The following is a 21,776-nucleotide window of genomic DNA, read 5'->3' on the forward strand; positions in this document are numbered from 1 at the left end:
AAATGTGTCGTCCGATCAGTTGACCTGGCTCCTCAAAGCTGCGATGCCACATCTGGCTTTCTTGCCTCTCAAGGTTGCTTGTGCCAGCTTGATTCCTAGGGTTTCTTATGCTTTGCACAACATGCAGTGTCCCTGGTTGAATGTGGCGACCGTTAGGTACTTGTTGCTATGCAAGAGTCTTTAAACCCTGTGGGTCTGTACTGTTCCAGGATTCTTCTGATGTTTTGTATAATTCAATTCTGATGTCATTAATTTTGGGATGCTGCATGCATTTCTCAGGGCCCTTGATGTAATTAACAGTATTCCAAAGTCAGTTTATTCTCTTCCGCTATACCTTTTCATTCAATTGACATCAGGCTTTTGGGTCCTTCATGTTTCCACTGATATCCATAATTTTTTAGTTTCAAGAAACACACTGGCAAGACAGATGGTCTTAATATCTAACTACAAGGAGTTCCTTCGTTTTCAAACTACTTAACTTGTAACATTAATTAGAAAGCACTTGGAGATCCAGTGATTTATATCCTTTAATTCAAATACATCACACTTGTTCATCTGAAAATTACATTCTTTCAGGATCCAATAGAAGGCACTGTTGGCATATCAAAAGACGCCCACTTAGAAGGCATCTGACCCTGTATTACCCATATAGGGAAATTCTGGTTCCCAGTAATATTTATGTTAGTGGCACTGTCTTGTCCTCTGGAAAGCAAAACAGTCATCTTCACAAAATGTGGTACCTGAATAATACTGGTTTCTAGGCAAAGCACTCCAAAGGTCTTGCTGACCCTGTTCACTCATACTGTCAGCTAATAGCTTTTCAGAGGAACTTTCATAATAATGCTTTTTGTTGACAATAACACACCCCGCTTCAAGATAGAGTCCATCTGAGCCTAAATACTTCAGGTTTTTTACAGGAGGCTTAACATGTTGCCTGGGCCACATTAACACATTAAGTTGGCCAGCTCCTTCTGTCCTGTATTTTAATGGCAACAGTAGTAAAGAAAGGAACAGGGAAATTCCACTGAGTTACATTGATAGTTATGATGCTTCAGTTAAGGAAAGCTGCTCCACGACGAAGATTAAAATCAATGTTACTTTTACTAAACCTATCTCATTACTTTGGGGCACTCGCCAAGGATGTCTCCTATCCCCTTTATTGTTTGCCCTGGCGGTGGAGCCGCTTGCCAATGCCATTAGAACACATTTGGACATTGTTGGAATTAAATTGTGCTCAATGGAACACAAACTGTCTCTGTTTGCAGATGACATGATCCTATATGTTACGAATCCCGCCAAGTCTATCCCTATATTACACTGTCTGTTAGAGCGTTTTGGCTTAATTTCAGGTTTGAGAATTAATGACAATAAATCGCAACTACTGCCAATACACTTATCAAAAACAGATGAAGAATATATTAAAAATCCTTTAAATTCCATTGGATAGCTAAACCCTTAACATATCTTGGCATTAAAATTCCTCTTGATCAATTCGAGTTGCTGTCAATTAACCATCAAACAATGCATACTGAGCTGACTAATACAATATATATGTGGAGTAAACTTAATTTAAACTGGACTGAGAAATTTAACCTGATCAAACCTTTCATATTGCCTAAGTTTGTTTTCCTATTTAGAACAATCCCTCTCAATATTCCACCCTCTGTTATAAAACGATGGCAATCCACTTTGACCAAATTTCTGTGGGACAAGAAAAGACCCAGAATAATCTTTTCTATCTTAAGAAGACCCAGGGTACCGGGAGGGTTTGCTTTACCAGATTTAGTAGTATTACAATCGTGCAATATTGTTGTCCATCACAATCAAAATGCTACAATCTTCTAAACAACCTTTGTGGGCGGGCATCTGCAATGATTTGTTATATCCAAACTCCCTAGAAGACTTGATTTGGGCACCTGAAACCCCCTTCTCCAAAATAGGACACACCATAGACTTCTTGCATCCATCTATCCAATGTTGGAAAAGACACACCAAAACTCTATTGCCTAAAATGTCACTGTAATGATTCCTTGTTTTAAGAGTGTGTGTGTCTCTTTAAATGTTTGGTTGGAGTGCAGTGATAGCAGAGTAGAGTGATTGAGCGAGACAAGTGAGGTGTGATTGGAGGATAAGAGAGTGTGGGAGGAGTTTTTTTTTAAGTGAATCTGTGTGGGTGTGTCAGTCAGATATAGAAAAGTCAGTTAGAAAAATCTGTTGGATTTATTCAGTGAGTTCAGTCAGTGAGGGATATTATTGTTCTGTGTGGAATCTTAAAGAGTGCAGTATATATGTCTTCAAAAGTGAAACTAAAGATCTGAAAGAAAGTCAAAAATACCAAGAACTTAGCCAGTGTGGCTGCGTATAGGAAAGAGATTCCTATCAGTGTTGGATCTGAGTGTCAGAAGAAAAAGAAAAGGGAAAAAAGGACTGTGTGTGATACATTTGCCAGACCTATTTACAAGTCCCTTATTCCCAAACAGTTACAGATAACCAGCATCTTATTTTGTTCTCATTTCAATAAATCCTATTTTGTTTAAGTTTATCCCAGAATTCAGTTCAATCCTTCCTCAGGACCACATAGAACTCTGAAAGCCAGACCCTGGGTCGCATTACCAGCAGCAGAAACAGAGGAGGTTTGGAATTCCTTAAATTCCTGGTGGCAGCAGAAACTACCCTGTTTGTGAACCCAAAGTATAAATTTAAAGTGAAAACCAGTCCTCCCAAATAAGAGGACGCCACAGTCACGATATTCGACATTTCTAAACCAAAAATGGGTTTTGCCTGGATCTGATCTTAAATTAGTGAAAAATCTGAGAAATAAAAAAATGTCTCTCATTTTAGATGTTGCCACAAAACAGTGCATGCGAAGTAAGGCCGAACTTGAGAGTATATTAGGTAAACCTGTACCCTGTTTTTTTTTTTTATTTACAAGTGAGTCACTTACTGGATCACCTCAATGTAACTACTTTGTTATCCCAACCTCAAACCAAAATGGAATTATTGATTCGTGATTTTGATAACCAAAATAGGGGTCTCATATCAAAAATCTACTCATTACCAATTAAAAATTAATGTGCTAAAATGTTACCTTATCAGTCTGCTTGGCAGAGAGACTGTGCAGATGCTCTTACTGAGGAGATATGGAATAGGTTTTGGAATTCTACTAGTTTCAATACTAAAACCATAGCAGTGTGTTTTCAAAATTTGAAAATAATGACTAGATGGTATGCAACACCCCAGAGACTCTCTTATATATCACCTACAAAATCCTCACAGTGTTGGAAAGAATGTCACCAAATAGGAGATTTTGCCCATTTCTGGTGGAAATGTGCAAAAATTAAGGATTTTTGGATGGAAGTGCTAAATATCATTCATATTGTTACCTCAGTCAGTATCCCATTCAAGCCAGAGACTTTATTCTTAAATGCTTGGCCACAAGAACGAACAGCTAGGCCACACAAAGATATCATTGAAGTCATGTTGGATGCTGCCAAAACAGCGATCGTATCTTATTGGAAAGATACTAAGGCACCAACTGTGGAGGCATGGTTTCATAAATTATGGAACCACTATCTTATGGATGCAGTCACAAACAAACTAAACTACACATCTCAAAGAACTAGTCAGGATACATTTATTGGAAAATGGTATCTGGTCCTAGATTACTTATCTCAGCAGCAATACATATCCTCTGAATGGTCCCAATTTAAAAAATGGATTTGATGTCTGGATCTTGGATAGACTGTTATTATTCTATGTATAAGCATTTTGTATTTCTCTTTATTTATTTATTTTAACCGTTATTTATTCAATTAATGTATAGGCTAAGTACGCCTCATTCAACCTTCTGTGCTGTAATGTAGCTTATTGACAAGCCTTTCAATGAAGTAGGTATCGTTGAGTACTCAACCAGTTTCATATGGGTTCAGTGCTGATACTGGTTAAACATTGGGTTATAAAAAGTTTTATAAATGCTTGTAATACATATTTGTACTTGTTGAACTCAATAAAAATATAATTATTAAAAAATGAAGGAAAGCTGCTAATGTGTATCTAAATTTTGGTCATGGTTACCTCTTTGTTAACTTTCTTATTTGCATAACAGTCTCCTCTTTATTTACTCTGAGTGCAAATATCTATAATAAAAATGAAAACCTTGTAATCTGGAGCCTATAAAGTATCAGACAGAAATAATTAGGAGGAGAAAGCACTCTATCATTTCCATAAAATGTTAACATTTGTGTGTTAGCCAGTGGGGTCGTGGATCTCATAGAGATCTTTCATTGCTAGCTCTTACCTGAAATTTGGCATCACGTAATATGCAGTGATTACGGTCTTCCCTAAAAAGAATACTTTTTTCTTTTTTGCTTAATTCTTGAAAGAACTATTTGTTCAGCTTTTATATAATGCTTTCCAATTTTTGTCTCATGTGTCACATATAGTACCGCATGCTGTTTTCAGTTTAATTTCCTTTATCACAGGAAGCCTGCTGTGTAGGACTCGAGGCCGCCATAAATAAGACAGATCATTTGATCACTGCCTACCGGGCTCATGGCTTTACATATACGCGTGGCATTGCAGTTCGTGAAATCCTTGCTGAGCTCACAGGTATGTCTTCAGTAACATTGTCAATGAATAGACCTAGGAGACTAAGGTTTAAATCTGGAAACCGTCTAACTTTCCTAGGAAGGTGTTGCAGAATTTGCAACTTTATGGCCTGTTTTGCAAGACATGTATGTACAACCTGTGGTTGTTTTACATTTGAATTACTGTGTCACCATAGTTTTAAATATTTCCATTGCCGTGTCTGCCTGTGAAGCTGCAACACTGGCCATGTTTTATGCTGCTGGCCTTATGTACCTTATGTTCATGGTAACCTCAAGGCCAGATGACTGTACCTTACATGGGCCTGCTCCTGAAGTTACCTTGGAAACTTTAGCTGGTGTTCAGTGGGTACACAGAATGTTGCTGTTTGGTTGCTATTGGGAACTGGGTGGAATGTGCGTAGTGTTCTACATTGGCAACTGATTCCCAGATTCAACTCAGTGTGCTCGTTATTACTTGCAAAGGCCGTTGTGGTACTGCTGCAGCAGTTTGCATCAGTCTCCTGAAGACGCCATCCTGCAAATGGGAAAGGTAAACAGCCACCTGCACCCAAGAGTTCTCTGTTGTGGCTCCCCGTTTGTGGAATGGCTCGTCTGAGGTGGTCTGGAAGGCTCCCCCACTCGTATTGTTCCACACATTGTGTAAAATTGAATTGTCCTGGAGAGCATTTTTATAAAGGGAATAGTGTTGTCATGTATTGCGGTGTCGTATGTATTTTCTTGGCTGTACAGCATTTTCTTCTAATCTTAAGAACTGGTCAACAAGGTAAGGGCAAGTATGCGGAGGAAGGCCTTGTCCTGCCCACTTTTGATTTCTGTGGTCTTCAGATTAGATTAAAATGTCACTTTCTTTTAAAACCATTTTAGGCCGTAAAGGTGGATGTGCAAAAGGCAAAGGAGGCTCTATGCATATGTATGCCAAAAACTTCTATGGTGGTAATGGAATTGTTGGTGCCCAGGTAAAGTACATGAACATAAATACAGTCTGTTGGGCAGGGAGGGAGGGTTAGCCTCAGCCAAAATCCAGTTCAGAATCAGTGCACATAAACACAGTTACTTCAGGGGGCTTTAGCACGCCAAATTTGGGCTGAGTGGCTAAGTTTATTTATTATTTATTTATTTATTTATTAGGCTTATATCCCGTCCTCCCACATGGGCTCAGGGCGGCTAACAAGAGGCAATTGCCATACATAACACTAAAACCAGATAAAACTATCAGTTCCATTTACATTTACATTTAAAATCAGTGCTCGTAACAATATGTTTGGGCTCTGCTCCTTTAGTGTTTCTGGCAGTCAAATGCTCTTACCACTAGTTCTTAGTTCTGCTTACAGTTTTACTGTATACAGTTTATGATGTACTCTTAATAATCTGTAAAGATCTCTAAAAAAGCAAAAGTCAAATGTTATATACTTAGTAATATTAAATAATTTCTTTTAACATTCTTTTTCATTGTCAGTAACAGGCATTGGTCAGCAGTTACTATTTTTTAAATAGACTTTTTTTGTTTGCCCAGATCTGAGTCTTGAAATTCATTTCAGGTTCCTTTGGGAGCTGGCATTGCCTTGGCATGCAAGTATTTTGGCAAAGATGAAGTCTGTCTTACTTTATATGGAGATGGTGCTGCCAATCAGGTAAATGTTCAGTTAGAGATGACGCTTAACTAGAGCCCCATAACTTGGAAGGAAAAAAGTTACTGTTCATACTACGCTTTGATGTGAGCAGCCATAAAGGATGGTTCAGACTTCAGTCCCTGGGAAAAGGCCCTTAAAAGGTTTCTGGGGAAAGCTTTCTGTACTGGACATTCACTGCCAGTCAGACTAGACGATACAAACTGGATGGCCATGCAGCTTCATAATCACCCCATACACAGAGATGGTGTACCTAGGGCACACCAGTTGCTGGGGGAGGGCAGCACAGCAGGAGGGTGCTGTTACCTTGATACCATGCTGATAGACTTCCCAGAGACATCTGGGTGGCCATTGTGGAAAACAGGCTGTTGGATTTAGATGGACCTTTGGTGTGACCCTATTGGACATCCATCACAACTTGGCCTTTTGGCTAAGATCCAGTGTAGTATGTAGTGGATGTCTTACACTGATTAATTTTTTTAAATGTAATCCACATTGAGTTTGAGTGAAAGGTGGACTCTACATGAAGCAAATACATAAGTGTTCTTATTCTTGTGAGAAGGAGCCACATAATTCATGCATACGTTACAATAGGATAGTGGAAAGAAATGCCAGGGAAGCACCTTCTGTGTACACCTGGAAGATTTGTTTCACCAGTGACAAGACTGTAAATACTGTCCATTTTAAAAAGATAGATACAAGTCCTATATATTAAAGCTGTAGCATCTCTTTGACATCATCTGCCATAGTACCAAATGAAGATTAAATAGGATATGGTTGTTTAGGCCAAGCTTCCTTATTGCTGTTTCCATGATAGAAGCAGCAACTGGGATACTGAGGACCAAACTAAATATTTATAGTAGGGGAATGTGGCCCTTTCATTGCTATGGGAAGACCAGCAGACAGAAGGGATGAGTTGATCCGTGCCACTGAGCAGAGTGGAGGTGCTGAATGCATTGGGGTTTCTTTCATCTAAGAAAACATATATTTAATGAGGAGAGGTGAAGGGAGCATGGGGTCAGCCCAGGTAGCTTTTGGGAGGTAAAGATATGGGCAGGCATAGGTAATTGGCTTCATGTTCTGGAATGGAGAAAAGCTGTTGTGCTTTCCCCAACCAACCTGAGAAGAATGAAGTCATTTCCATTCATGTCTACTAACCTGTATATGTAACCTATCACTAAATCCAGCTGCTGTACCAGAAGACTGGAGAGCAGTGTTCCCTCTAAGCTGAGTTAGTGTGCGCTAGCTCACAGTTTTCCAGCCTCCAGCTCACACATTTTAGTCTTAGCTCAGGGAGGATGGCTCCAGAACAAACTAATTTATGCAGTAGCCAAATCACTTGCTCACCGCTTTAATGCCAATAGCTCACAAAGTAGAATTTTTGCTCACAAGACTCCACAGGTCAGAGGGAACATTGCTGGAGAGTAGCAAATGTTACACCAATTTTTTAAAAGGAGTACAGAGGGGAATCAGGAAGTTACAGGCCAATCAGTCGAACGTCTGTCCCAGGCAAATTAGTAGAAACAGTAATCAAAGATAGAATTATTAGGCACATAGAGGAACAAATCGGCATGGCTCCTGCAATGGGAAGTCCTACCTCTTTGGTGTTCTGCCTTTTGGTGTTCTCTGAGAAAGTGAACAAGCATATAGACAACAGTGACACTGTAGACATATACCTGGACTTTCAAAAGTCTTTTGACAAGGTACCTCACAAAAGACTCCTGAGTGACTTTAGCAGTCATGGGACGAGTTCTCTTATGGATTAAAAACTGGTTAAATGACAGGAAGAAAAAAGTAGGAATCAATGGACAGTTCTCACAGTGGAGGGAAGTAAGCAGTTGGGGTCCCACAAGGATTGGTAATGGGACCAGTAGTATTTAATTTATTCATAAATGATCTGGAACTAGAGGTGAGTGGTATAGGGCCAAGTTTGCAGATGACACCAAATTATTCAGGATGGTGAAAACCAAGGCTGACACTGAAGAGCTCCAAGAGGACCTCCACACTCGGTAAGTGGGTAACAGTGTGGCAAATGAAGTTCAGTGTTGGTAAGTGGAAGGTGGTGCACATTGGGTCAAGAAATCCCAACTTCAAGTATAGGCTGAACTTACTGAGACAGAGGGAAAAAGGATCTTGGGGTCATAGTGGGTAGCTCAATGAAAGTGTCAACCCAGTGTGCTGCAGCAGTGAAAATGGCAAACTCTGTGTTAGGGATTATTAGGAAAGAGAGTGACAATAAAACGGCTGATATAATGCCCCTGTATAGAGCTATGGTGTGGCCTTTTTTGGAATAGTGTGTACAGTTCTGGTCACTATATCTCAAAAAAGACATTGCAGAGCTAGAAAAAGATTTTCTTATTCCAGAAGGCTCTTAATGGTTCTTTGCTTTTTTATTTGAGATTGTCATAATTGTGCTGCTGGGTGTTTTTATCCTTTCTTCAAAGAATCAGAGCAGCTAGAAATCAATAATAATGTAGATAAAAATACATAGAAAAACATACCAAGGTTAAAGAAAAGTATCTTTTGCCTATTTTAATTGTTTAATTTGTTTATATAGATCATTCCTTACTGGTTCCTAAAGTGTTACTAAGTTGGTTTTTACTCCTGTTAAATTGCTGTTTTTTTAGCATTTTAGATTTCTGCGGGCTGTTCTTTTTAGATTATATTGGGCTATTGCTTTTAGATGTGCGGTATTGTGTTAGTGTAATGATACTAAACCACCTTGAGAATTACCTGTAATAGAAAGATTGGATATAAATATTCTGTCCAAATACCACTGCTGTCCTAAGTAGAGTCATACCCTTCTAAGTCTCTTGAAGTCCAGTGGGCCCAGCAGAGTGTAACTCTGCTTTGACAGAGTTCTTTCCCTGAAATCAGCTAGGCTGTCTTTGCTAAGAGAAAAATTCTGAAGGCATGCGGGTCGGATAATTAGGTGAGGGAAATGAAGAGAGAATTAAAAAATATACCAGATCTTTTCTTCTTCCAGGGTCAGATATTTGAAACGTTTAACATGGCAGCCTTGTGGAAGCTGCCATGCATTTTTATCTGCGAGAACAACCGATATGGAATGGGTACGTCGGTAGAAAGAGCTGCAGCCAGTACAGACTACTACAAAAGGGGAGACTTCATTCCGGGACTTAGAGTAAGAACAGTCTTACTATTCTCTATGTTTAAAAGAGGACTAGAGAGACAGTGGATTGGAATGACTGGTAACGGGACCTGTATTATTCAATTTCTGTCTTAATAGTAATTTTGATCGTTCGTTTTTCAACAGGTTGATGGTATGGATATTCTTGCTGTAAGGGAAGCAACGAAATTTGCTGCTGACCATTGCAGATCAGGGAAGGTATGTTGAGTTTAATTGCACATTTATAGTGTTTACATGGTTTGTCTTGTGGAAATGTAGCTTGGGTATAGCTAGAGTTCTGAACTTAAAAAAATTATTCTTGCATTTCCAACATACGTATCTAGCCAAAAGTACAAAGGTCACGTTGTGCTTTCCCTCTTAGTTTCCTGCTCCAGAGTTACTCTAGATCCAGTTTCCAGTATGGGATATTTCTTCAGCTTGATTCTGTAACATAATGTAGTGGTACAACTGAAAGGGTGATCCAAAATATGTGGACCTCTGAAGCAGAGCCCTTATTAGCAATGTTTACTCTACGCTGTGGAATCTTGTGAGCAAAAATTCTACTTTTTGAGCTACTGGCATTAAAGTTGTGAGTGAGTGATTTGGCTCCTGCACAAATTAGTTTGCTCTGGAGCCTTCCTTCCTGAGCGAAGGCAAAAATGTGTGAGCTGGAGGCTAAAAAACTGTGAGCTGGCTCACACTAACTCAGCTTAGAGGGAACACTGCTTGTTAGTATAGTAGTCTAACAATAATAATTTTGTAATATATGTCCTAAAGTGCTGATTTGCAATTAACTAGTTTTGATTAGATGGCATTATATTTATTGAAATATCACAAAATGTCATTGTTTTCAAAGCTGTTATAATTTTTTTTAGGGCCCTATGGTGATGGAGCTACAGACTTATCGTTATCATGGACATAGTATGAGTGATCCTGGAATCAGGTACAACAGTCTTTTTTTAAGTTGTAGGAGAAAACGTCTTTTTTCTCCTTGTGCATATCTGTGTATCAGAAAAACAGTTGAATTTTCAGATAGGCCTTTAGCATTCTACAGGAATCTTTTTCTGAGAACCAGACTTCTGAATTACTTTCCTTACATCTTAAAAGCCTACAAGTAAGATGTAAAAGAATCAGTTTTATTGGGAATACAGTGGTATTCAATAGTAAAAAAGGATTTTTATACATATAGCTTACCACATGTAGAGAGCCAGCACATGAATGTATAATTGGCCCTTTGTATCTAGGCTTACTAGTTACTTTAAATTATTGAATGAAATTTATTAACAGTAGAACTCAACAGTTTAAAACAATACAAGCAATATGCATCCACAAACAGCAGCAAATAGGGGCAGTTAGTTTTGGAACCAGCACATAACAACTTGTGTGCTAGAGCACTGTGACATGAAATAAAATGTAAATACTCCCCTAAGTCACAAATACACAGAGGAGGATGTTCACCACATGAGTCACTGCCCAAGCTGTCCCTGCTTCCAGTTATGTTTGCTTGTTTCTGCATCAAGTGTGATGGGATGAAATCCATCTCAGTGCAGAGGTGCAGCAGGTTTTCCTGCTGTCAGGGAAGGCATGCCCAGGACACTGACTCTAGCTGAGACACAGGATAGGAGTTTACTCCTTGTGGATCCCTAGTTCTTTTAGGATATAAGAGTGATGTGGGCCTTCAGTTTTAATTCTGGGGAAATGTATTTTTCAGATATCTGGTGTGGGAAATAGTTCTTCTATATGACTTTTTAGTAGACAGTAGAGTATATGGCGTATATGAGCTGTTATTCTTCAGTGGGCAAATGGATACAGAAGAGCTGAAAGCTACTTTTGCATCTGTTACTCAGGCATGGTTGTTATATATATATATAAACCAGAAATGATCAGACATGAAAAGAGGCAGTGTGGTGGTTAGTATTTGACTGGGGTGAAGCTGGTTCAAATCCCTACTCAGGTAAGGCACCATGTAACTGTGGCTCTCTCTCTTAGCATAATCTCCACAGGATTATTGTAATGATAAAGAATTGTGCTTGCAGCTTTTGAGCTCCATGGAATGGCAACATCTAGGTAGCTATCTGTGAGCACCTGTCCTCTTGTGAAGTAGTTCTTTCAAACAATTTGGTAGTCTGCTAAGGTGTCACCCGCTTCCTTTTTTACAGTTACCGTACAAGAGAAGAAATCCAAGAAGTGAGAAGCAAAAGTGATCCCATTACACTCCTGAAGGACAGAATGGTGAACAACAACTTAGCTAATGTGGAAGAGTTAAAGGTAATACACCTTCATTCCAAATTCCATGGTAACAAATAATATACAGTATGTATTCAGATACAAGACTAGGTTTTTCCCCAGGTGTGTTATAAAAAGGGGGACCCCATAATGTTAGAGTTAAGTCAAGCATTTTTTTTCCCTGGTGTGTATGACATTTTTAACAGGGTCATCGTCCTTTCAAATAGATATGTATAATTTACCATTGCACTGCCCAATGGAGGACAGTGTCCTATTTTGGGACCCACTATATTTGTCATTTTTCTGTGGAGCCCAGGAGAGTGGCATACGTTGGGGTTATTGCACGTTGTCCTTGCTACAGCTTCATCAGCCAGTGTGCTGTAGTGATTAGAGTTAGAATTTGCACACAGATATTTTTTGCTCTGAATGTATATCCCTCCCAATACCTTATTGGTATTTTTGGGATCTATTCAGGTGTCCAGAACAATATTTGGTTTTTCCGGAACACTGATAAGTGGTGCCCCGAAAAATGCCAAAAATATTCAGGACTGACATTTTCTGCTTCCCAGGCCTGTTTTTCTTCAATTTCACAGGATTCCTGGGCAGTGAGAGATAGGCAGTTTCCCCAGGCAATGGGATCAGACGTTATAGGAAGCACTAAAACTGTCTAATAATGACAAATGGATTTTTTTGGTTTGACAATGGTCCTTTTTGGTGTTCCACTGGCCTTCGGTTTTGATTGGCTTCTTGGGGGCTTGCAACAATGTCCTTTGTTTATGTTCGGCTTGGATTCTCTAGATCGACATTGGTTGTGCTGGGCTTGCGGCATTGGCCTGTGGTTCTACTGGGAAGATTTGGTTTGAAGTTGGGTTTGTTGGTTCTATTTGCATTTGGAGGGTTTTGGCCAGTGGTTGCTCTTCCGTGTTTGCCTTATGACTTCTTTGCCCTGGAGAAAGCCAGTATGCCGCCCCCCCCGAAAATACTGGAGACTAGTAGGATTATTGAAGACAGGTTGATCCAATTTGCCTGACTCTTGAGGGGTCTTTAGTGGACAGGCAGGACTGGGCTCCCTGCAAGTTTGGTGTCCTTTGGTTGAAAAACAGCAATTCCAGCCCTCTGAGAGTATCTGAGAGACCCAGGTTCAAATCCCCACTCTACCGTGAAAGTTTGTTGGGTGACTTCAAGCCAACCAAACACTCTTAGCCTCGCCTACCTTACAAGATTGTGGCTAGGATAAAATGGAGGAGGGAAAAATTGTGTTGTTAGCCAGTTAGGGGTCCCCCCACTGAGGAGAAGAGTGGGGTATAAACATTTGTCTATCTTGAATATGGGATCCACACACTGAAAACGAAAGCTGTAGCCAGTTTAGGAGCAGTTAAGGCAGCCATTGCTTTTCTTTACACATGAATTTCAAATGTTGTAATGTCACTCTTTTGAATGGGTAACACACTTACTTGTGAGCTCATATCTCTTTTTTGGTATGGTATGGTATGGTATGGTATGGTATGGTATGGTATGGTATGGTATGGTATGGTATGGTATGGTATGGTATGGTATGGTGACCCATCCAAGGCTTGCCGGAGTTTTTTGGTGCCCTGGGCAAACTATGACTTTGCCACCCATCTGGTTCAGTATCCATTTTCTACAGTGGCAAACCAGATGTTGCCCCCATTAAGAACCCCAAGCCAGTGGCACTCCAACATACACAGCCTGTGCATATGGAGGTTACATTCCACTCATTGACCACCATCTCCTTTTCTGTTACTCTCTTTAATTCCACGTAAGATTCTCACTCCCACTAGGGACCATGAGGACACATTTTACTTGACCAACATGTACTTGCAGTGAAGAACACCCCCCCCCCCAACTGATGTATTACATGTTTCCAGGGTCAGATCTTGGTTTCCAAGATACAAAAGAGAGCAATGGAAAGGCAGGAGTGGCCATCAGGGAGGGCTGGCATGCGACCCACTTTCAGAACCTTTGCAACCCACTTTTGGGTCCCAACCCACAAACTGGGAAACGCTGCTCTAAGCTGTACAGAAATATAGATCTGTCTACTCTGATTTGTAGTATGATGTGCTAACATGTTTTATTATACTGGAAACAGCTTGTACATAATCTTGTTTCCGAAATGTACACACATCTGCTGTAGTTGCTGGTTGGTCATAATCAAAATATAGGACAAAGTGTTCATGCATACATAGATATCAGAATTGCTCATATAAGGTCAGGATTTCATTTCAGAAAGGACAAAATACCCTCTGAAGGACCTTTACCAACTTTGGAAATCTATATGCAGTGGACTTTATGTGGTTTGAAGTTTCTATATTTGCTTGATTAGAGCCCAGATACTTCCATTAACACATGGATTAAGTATCTGTCTGGATACAGAGGGGAGTGGAAAGTTTGTTGTGCTTTTGCTGACATTTTCTCTTCTCTCATGTAGGAGATTGATGTGGAAGTAAGGAAGCACATTGAAGATGCAGCACAGTTTGCCACAACTGATCCAGAACCATCCCTTGAAGAACTAGGCAATTGCATTTATAGTAATGAGCCTCCCTTTGAGGTGCGTGGCCCAAATCAGTGGACCCGGTACAAGTCTGTTGGCTAATATGAAAGTTATAACTCCAGCACTAAGTTTAAAGGTTGGCTGTTGTACTGGGCCTTAATTCCTTGCCTCTGTTCTGTGGAATAGGAACAACATTATTGCTCAAAAGTGGATTTGGCAGCAAAATAAACATTGCATTGAGGGGAAGAGATAACATGGTGTCTTGAGAGACTGAGCTGCTTGGCAAAAGAACTGTATCAAGCTGTGTTTATTAATGTGTATACAAGCTTAGTCATGGTCTGTATTGCTTTACTTATCAAAAGAGGAAGAAATCTTTATGTAAAATAAAATAACCAGTATATTAAAGCCTCCTGAACAGATAGTTTTGGTGTGCTTTCTGACCCTCCTCAAAGACTATAAAGTGAGTTTCAGTGGAGTGAAACATCTTTGGAACAACCCACTGCGTCTATTTTGAATTTTAATCCTGCACACCTTTCCAGTGCCTTTGCAATTTATTATTTAAACTGAAATCCTCCTTTAGGATCCCTACAAAATGTTCAGGAAGTCTGAAAGTTTTGACTAATGCCTTTTTTCACTTATAAAATGTACACACAATACAAAGTGGTAGAGTGGTAAAACAATTGTGAAAAGCAGCGAGAATGGAAACAACTTATATTTAAATACAAATAGTTAAAAAGTGCACATGTCAAGATTTTAAAAATTTATATTAAAGCAAGCAGGTTTCCAGTGACTGCAATCTATACATTTGAAAATGTACAAGATTTCAAATATTGATGTGTACTACTACAATGAAATGTAGCTAGCTCTCACCAGAAATCACAAAACAGCCTATTACGCAAGGATTGTCTTCCCCCTTAATGAAACACTTCCAAAGGCTCAACGGCCGCGCTGGAGTAGTATATATACAGAGTACATACACAAATTAATAACTTAGTTGGAATGTTTGCTCAGTTTGTTTCACAGACCCAGCAGCAGCATACAGTATAACTATGATGATGTGCTTAACCGTCCATTTCAAACTGTTTATTATTCAGTTTTCTGTGTTTTAATATTGCATTCCAAATTCTGCAGAGAAGGCCACCTCTGTATTGAAAAAATAATACTGTGAGGCTTTCCAGATTTCAAAACAAAAAACACAATGAAAAGCATTTCTATAGCTATTGAATCCTTTTTTTACCTGAGTCTAAGTGATCGCAGATCATCTTTAGTGATGATGTTGAGAATATCATCAAGCGTGTAATCCTCCTGCACAAACTGAAAAATAAATTTTGGTATGTTCGGCCTTATTCAGATTATGACTGCTGTTGAGAAAATGTGAACTTTGCTTCTTATTTAATGTTACCCTGTCAATTGCATCTGAGTCTGCTCTTTGTTGTGTCAGCCACTTGACGAGGTCTTGGTCTACATTGTGCTCAAGTGTGGGTGAAGACAGCTGGCTTTCTGAAACAATCCAAGATGTGTATTAACCAGTTTCATTACCATGACTGTCTGAAAGCTTAATAAAAATGTTCAAATCATACTTCTATTAACATCACCTCACATCAAGATAAACTTTCTCATACCTACCAGTAGTTTTCAACTTTAACTGAAGGAGGCACAAATCCTGCGTTTTTTGTTCCAACATTTGCTGTAAAAGCATCTGATATTCTCTCTCTCTTTGCAGCAGGCTCTCCATCAGCCTGTTAAATACGATATGGACTAGAGTCAGGTCTAACATAAGACACTTGACATAACAGGAAGAGTTAGCAAAGTGGTATGTCTTATTTTCCTACTTCTTTCTTTTAAAACCTCTAAGAAGCCTACCAGCTTTTATTCTGAAAAACAGGTGTACATGTGATAAATTTAAATATACGTGGTTACGGTGAAAGCTGCAGGCACAGGATCCCTTCAAGGAATAACTGGAAAGCTATCTATGCAGTTACAGTATGTCCCTGTGTAAATGAAGAGCAGTGATGGGGGCTGTGTATGCAGCTGCTGGATTCTTCAGCCTCTGACCTGCTTAACACTGGATCCCTCCTATAGATTTGTTACGGTGACTAAACAGTTCTCCCCTCTCAATATTTCCCCCACATCAGCAGCCTACATGAACACTTAGGGAAAACTGATCCAGGCTCCATGGGTGCACACTTTTGGGAAGTGCCCCCTGTGTATGCTAAAGTTTCCCAGTATCTTCTAGATACGGACACGAGGGGAAATTTTCAATGTCCTGGATATGCTCTGTTACAGAGAAAATTAAGCCAAGGATTAAAGTCCTCGAATGTGATGTAATCCTAGTATCCCATTAGAACATCTAATGCTTATATTCCTGTGCTGAGATACTAGAACTATTGTCGAAGTTGCATTAGAGAATCACTCTGGATGGGTTCTTAAGGAGTGCAAGTGCCCCTCAAGCGTAGCAGTAACTGATTGGGTCTTGCCTTTGATGAGCAGGGAAAGAACTAAAATTATTGTAATATCATGAATCAAGTTAAATGAGACTAGTTATTCATATAGGTGACCAGCTATGTGGCTAAATGAGAAAGCGAAGGACCATCCAGGGGAGCCCTTACCTGTTTGTTTCTTGCTTGAGCTTGCCTAATTGAAAGTTAAGCTGCTGTTGACTGTCAGGGCACACTGAAGAAGGGAGCGTGCCCATTCCAGAGGGGTTAAGTGGTTCCTCATGTCGCTTTTGCTCTGCTGGATGGTAATCTTCATCCACTTCATCTGCATCTTTGTCTACTCCTTCAGTCTCTGATGTCGGCTCAAAATGAGCTCGAAGTTCTACACAAACAAAAGAGAGTCCTAACAGTTGAGTATTCCTTCCTTTCTCTGCCACCAACTATTCTATTTCATGGTAACTCATGTCAGTTCAGGTTTTAAAATGTAAGGTGAAAACTTACTTACTTAAAGCAGCTAAAGCAAAAGCTTTAAAGACGTCCCCCAAATGTACCACTGGGGATATATGCACATTTCTTTCTGATATCCATAGTTTTACAGGATAACAGTTATGGACACGAAATGTAGTAGTAAAGTCAATCTAGATGTGCTTTGTGGTTCCAGCCACATAATGGTTAGAAAATACAAACATGCTACATTCCACAGGAACAATCAAACTGAATAAGTCATCTTCAGCATAACAGAGTTTAAGTACTACTAGCTGTTGAAACACAAGTAGGTTAAGACCATCTCATAGGTGGAGTAAACTCTACACAGGTGTCAGGATCGGACCCTTGACCTGGGAATTGATTGCCTCTGTACCATGATTAATTACTGTATCTTGCTGCCCTGCATTGCTAATGCCCACGTTTGCTTTTGTAACCCCCGCCCGCTTCACACATCTGCTAGTTTTGCTTATTACCTTATCTGTCCTCCCTGACATTCCTAAGGGGGGTGAGTATGAGAATGATTGTATGGTGTTGAGTAGAGGCGCTGTTTGTAACTTTTCCGAAGCTACCCCCGCATGGTTCTCAGGTCTATCTGTGGCCTTGGGAGACAAGAGTCTTAAGATGCAACTAGTTGGGTCGTATATTCTCTCATGACCTGTAGTAGCCTGAATGGGTGTGACGTATGTCTGTTGGGCGGAACCCGTTTCCCACTATCCTCCCTTGGGCTATTGATCGTTAGTTCTGGCAAAGGTTTTCACCTGACCAGAAGCCATATCTTACCAATAAACCTGATCAAGGACTATTGTGTACAGAGTAGTTACTCCAGGACCTGACAATAGGATTGCACTGTCAGAATTCCATTTATGCATGAGAGCAGCACACTTTTTACAGAAATACATGTGTTAAAACCCCTACATAGTTTCAAATTTAAGCTAACAGGCCAACCAACCTACAGAGCTACCAAATATCAACTTGTGTAAGATTAGTTTACTAGCAATAGAGCATGACTGTTCCAGATCAGTAAATGCCACCTAGCACTGATAAGTTGAAATAATGTTTTTCAAAATTCCAGAGTTTGTTTTGGATAATGAGTATACTTGTTACTTTTTACAGTTTTCTGAGGTAGACTTTAACAATAAATGATAGCAGGCTAACCAAACTTCAGACTGGTATGGACTTAAAGTAGCTATAACATCCAACCCCTCCCCTTTCTACCCAGCTAAGCACAGCCTTCAAAACAACATTTAAAGTTTCTGATCTCTAAGCCAAACTTTTTTCTCCATTAGCTCTGAAAGCATAATTCACTTGTCAATAAAAGGTTTATGTTCAATGTGTAAGAACACAGAATTCACCCTCGTTGTACTGTTTGGGCAACTCCTTTCAAACCAGGGGTCCCCCACCTTCTTGAGCCTGGGGGCACCTTTGGAATACCAAAAGAATGTGGTGGGTACAGTCACAAAATGGCTGCCCCAGGAGGTGGAGCCAGCCACAAAATGGCTGCTGCGTGTTACCTTCTGTCGATGAAGATGCTTGTGCTGTGCTGGCAGCTGCTGCCAAAGTAAACATTTTTTAAAAGCTGCACAGTCAGTCAAATCTCCAATGGCCAATCAGGAGCCCTGCTAGGCAAAAGCTCCACTTGGCTCCCTTCTACTTTCTAAAAACGCTTGGTGGGCATCATGGCACCTACAGGCACCATGTTGGGGACCTGTCTCAAAGTAACTAATTTTCTTGTGCTCTGCATCAAGCATAATTTGACGATCTCACCCCAACAGAATCCCCACTCCCAACAGATAGTAAAAGGAAGGAAGAGTGGGGCAACAAGTCATGTAAGAATTCAGCACAGCTTCCTCATGGCCAAGCGTATAAATTATTCTGTTAGCATAGCACAGGGGTCCCAACGTGGTTCCCATGGGTACCATGTTGTCTACCAGCACCTTTTGTGGTGCCCACCACGGGTTTTTAGAAAGTGGGCACGGCCAGATGGGACTTTTGCCCAGCAAAGCATCTAATTGGCCTTCAGAAATCTGACAGGCTATGCAGACTTTTAGAAACATTGCTTTGACAACCGCTGCCACCACAGCACAAGCAATTTCACCGTGTTACTGAAAGTAAACGGCAGTCATTTTGTGGCTGGCGCTGCCTCCTGTGGTAGCACCGAATATGCAGTGTCTTAATTGCAAAGGAGCCCACAGGATTTTGTCTTTTAGTTTGTCACAACCATTTGTCATTTCCTGCCGAGCCCAGCAAGCCCTGCCCCCAGCGGCAAGTTAAGTTGGTGGGGCTTCTACGCGCTTTCCCCCACCCGCCTGCCAATGCGGATGGGCAGGGAAAGGCCTTCAGAGGCCCCCCCCCCATGCCTTTCCTCGCCAGCCCACCAATGCAGACGGGCAGGGGAAAGCCTGCAGAGGCCCCCCCTGTGCTTTTCCTGGCTCTGTGTGTGTCTGCCCCTCTGTGTCTGTCTCTCTGCCCCATCTGTGTGTGTGTGTCTGTGTCTGTGTGTCTCTCTCTGCCCCTTCTCTCTCTGTGTGTGTATCTCTCTGCCCCTCTGTTTCTCTCTGCCATTCTGTGTGTTTGTGTGTCTCTGTTTGTCTCTCTCTGCCCCTCTGTGTGTGAGTGTGTGTCTGTGTCTCTCTGCCCCTCTGTGTGTGCTTCTTATGTGTGACAGAGTGTTGGGCTGGAGGGGCCACTGGCCTGATCCAACATTGGCTTCTCTTATGTTCTAATCTCAATAGACAACTCTAGCAATGGAGCTGAAGATCAGCGTAGCATTGCTACAAATTTTACCACGAACATTTCTGACAGTCAGTTTTATCAAGTGTATAGGTGTTGATCAGATGTAAGCTGATCACCCATCCTGTTTGGTTTCCGTCCAACAGCTGCAAATACCTTCTAAACAGGTCTATATCGGGTTTTTGCAAAACTGCACACATACAAAGATCGGCCAATTCAAATTGATTGGCAGCCATTAGCATTACTAGGGACTACTCAGATGAATATCCAGGTGTAGGCATTTTATTAAAACACAGCATTTATTTATAACAGATTTTTAAAATGATTTGTGCCTGCTGAGCAGAGCAGTTGCACAGTAAGGATGGGATGGCAAGGAGGGGAGGGGTGGGGGTAGAACTCAGGCTGTGAGAATGTGCATGCATGAAAAATCAGTTGCGCATTGTATGGCATGGTTGGAAAGGAATACAACAAATCAACCTGTTGAACAGTTGTGAACAGACAAACCTATCAATAAAAAATCAGCTCCTTGTTTGCAATTGGTGAACAGGATGTCGACCAAACCGGCAGCTGTTCAAGCATTCCTACATAAGAGTAGGGATGAGCCAATACAATGTATGTATCTAGCCTTCTGACACACTTCTGGTGATGTCAGGGGGTGTGGCATATGCTAATGAGTTATGCTAATGAGCTCCTGCACCTCTTTTTCTACGAAATGACCTCTGGTCACAACACTGGTATGTACATTCTTGCCATGTTTTCCTAGGGCCTTAGTAATCTTATCAGTGCTTTGCTTTGACTTACCTGGAATAAGAATAGTGACAGCAGCTTGAACGGCACGTCGTATTATATTATCCATAGCAAACATCCAATGGGGCCTGATTAAATGGTTTCTTAGTACTTTGTTCACCTGGAAAGAAATGGCCAAATAAAATAGTTGAGCCTTAAGCCCTTCATGACCTGCGGCGCCCCCATACTCGAAGGACCATTTCTCCTGCTATAAACTTGTGTGGCAAGTGTGTTCCTCACAGCTGGATCTCCTAGCTCTCAAGGACACAACCTCTTATGGCCCAGGCTTTTTCTGTTGCCACCTTGCTGCTATAGAATAGCCTTTCAGAAGGGGTAGGGCAGGTACCTAAACTTGTATTCCTGTGAGACTGTAAGACAGAACTGTTTATATATATATATATACACACACACACACGTGTGTGTGTGTGTGTCTACCTGGAAGTCATGGCAACCTCTAGTGACTGACCTCCTACTGCAGGCCTGGAGGATATTCAGAGAGGTGGCCTGCCCTCGCTTCTGGTATTTCAAGGAGGTCTCTCATCCAAGTACTTGCCAGAGTTGACCCTGCTTACCTTCCAAGATCTGATGAGACTGGGCTTGCCTGGGCTATCTAAGTCAGGGAAGGCAGAGCTATTTAAAAGAGCGTTTGGCACAGCTTCTGGCTTACCTGTTTTAATTACCTGGCTTTAATAATGTGTGTTACTGATTCTAACAGATTTATTATTTTTGTACTCTTTCTACTGTTGTCACCTGCCTTGGGGCCTCACTCTGTTGGAGGAAAGACAGGATATATAAATATTCTAAACAAATAACAAAATATATCAGAAGTCCAGAATTAGAAGTAGTTACGCTGGACATGCCATTTTAAATTATACTTAGTGTTTATATAGTTTTTTTCACAAACATTAGTGTCTTCTTTTCAGTTCAGTTAACCTTTATTGGCATAAAAATACCTTAAAAGAGGATTACTATAAAAGAAATATACATTAATTAGTGTCTTGTAATCCTTACAACAGATCTGTAAGGCCTGTATTATCCCCATATTGCAGATGGGGAGAGGGAGGGAGGAGTCTTGTGAAACTGTGGCTCCCTTAAGGTTACTTACTGGGTTTGTGGCTGAAATGAAACTCAGGCAGGGGACCTCCCACATCATAGATCATTATCTTACAGTGCATTCCTAAGGAGAGTCCTAACCTAAATTTACTGACTTCAGTTGACTTAGAGGGCCGCAACTTT

The 21,776-nt window shown here is 40.7% G+C and overlaps 2 protein-coding genes across 3 annotated transcripts in view; one reads left to right on the plus strand and one right to left on the minus strand.

Annotated features, from left to right (window-relative positions):
- PDHA1 (pyruvate dehydrogenase (lipoamide) alpha 1) overlaps positions 1-14,533 on the plus strand; it is a 25,552-nt gene extending 11,019 nt beyond the window's left edge. The window contains exons 4-11 of one of the 2 annotated variants that reach the window (XM_015417613.1): positions 4,482-4,608; positions 5,472-5,563; positions 6,146-6,238; positions 9,222-9,377; positions 9,510-9,581; positions 10,238-10,305; positions 11,522-11,630; positions 14,038-14,533. In XM_015417613.1, the coding sequence (XP_015273099.1) occupies positions 4,482-4,608; positions 5,472-5,563; positions 6,146-6,238; positions 9,222-9,377; positions 9,510-9,581; positions 10,238-10,305; positions 11,522-11,630; positions 14,038-14,202 (882 nt within the window). In that variant the 3' untranslated portion in view covers positions 14,203-14,533. The remainder of the gene's footprint in view (positions 1-4,481; positions 4,609-5,471; positions 5,564-6,145; positions 6,239-9,221; positions 9,378-9,509; positions 9,582-10,237; positions 10,306-11,521; positions 11,631-14,037) is intronic. The other variant, XM_015417612.1, reaches the window with a different exon arrangement.
- A 603-nt stretch (positions 14,534-15,136) lies between these two features.
- The window catches only part of MAP3K15 (mitogen-activated protein kinase kinase kinase 15), a 129,694-nt gene continuing 123,054 nt past the window's right edge, over positions 15,137-21,776 (minus strand). The window contains exons 24-29 of the mRNA XM_015417615.1: positions 20,556-20,661; positions 16,710-16,920; positions 15,727-15,839; positions 15,503-15,600; positions 15,338-15,414; positions 15,137-15,243 (exon numbers count right to left, since the gene is read on the minus strand). Coding sequence (XP_015273101.1) covers positions 15,162-15,243; positions 15,338-15,414; positions 15,503-15,600; positions 15,727-15,839; positions 16,710-16,920; positions 20,556-20,661 — 687 coding nt within the window. The 3' untranslated portion in view covers positions 15,137-15,161. The remainder of the gene's footprint in view (positions 15,244-15,337; positions 15,415-15,502; positions 15,601-15,726; positions 15,840-16,709; positions 16,921-20,555; positions 20,662-21,776) is intronic.

The sequence above is a fragment of the Gekko japonicus genome, unplaced genomic scaffold, assembly GCF_001447785.1.
Source record: "Gekko japonicus isolate JY-2015 unplaced genomic scaffold, Gekko_japonicus_V1.1 scaffold18, whole genome shotgun sequence".
Taxonomy (NCBI): Eukaryota; Metazoa; Chordata; class Lepidosauria; order Squamata; family Gekkonidae; genus Gekko; species Gekko japonicus.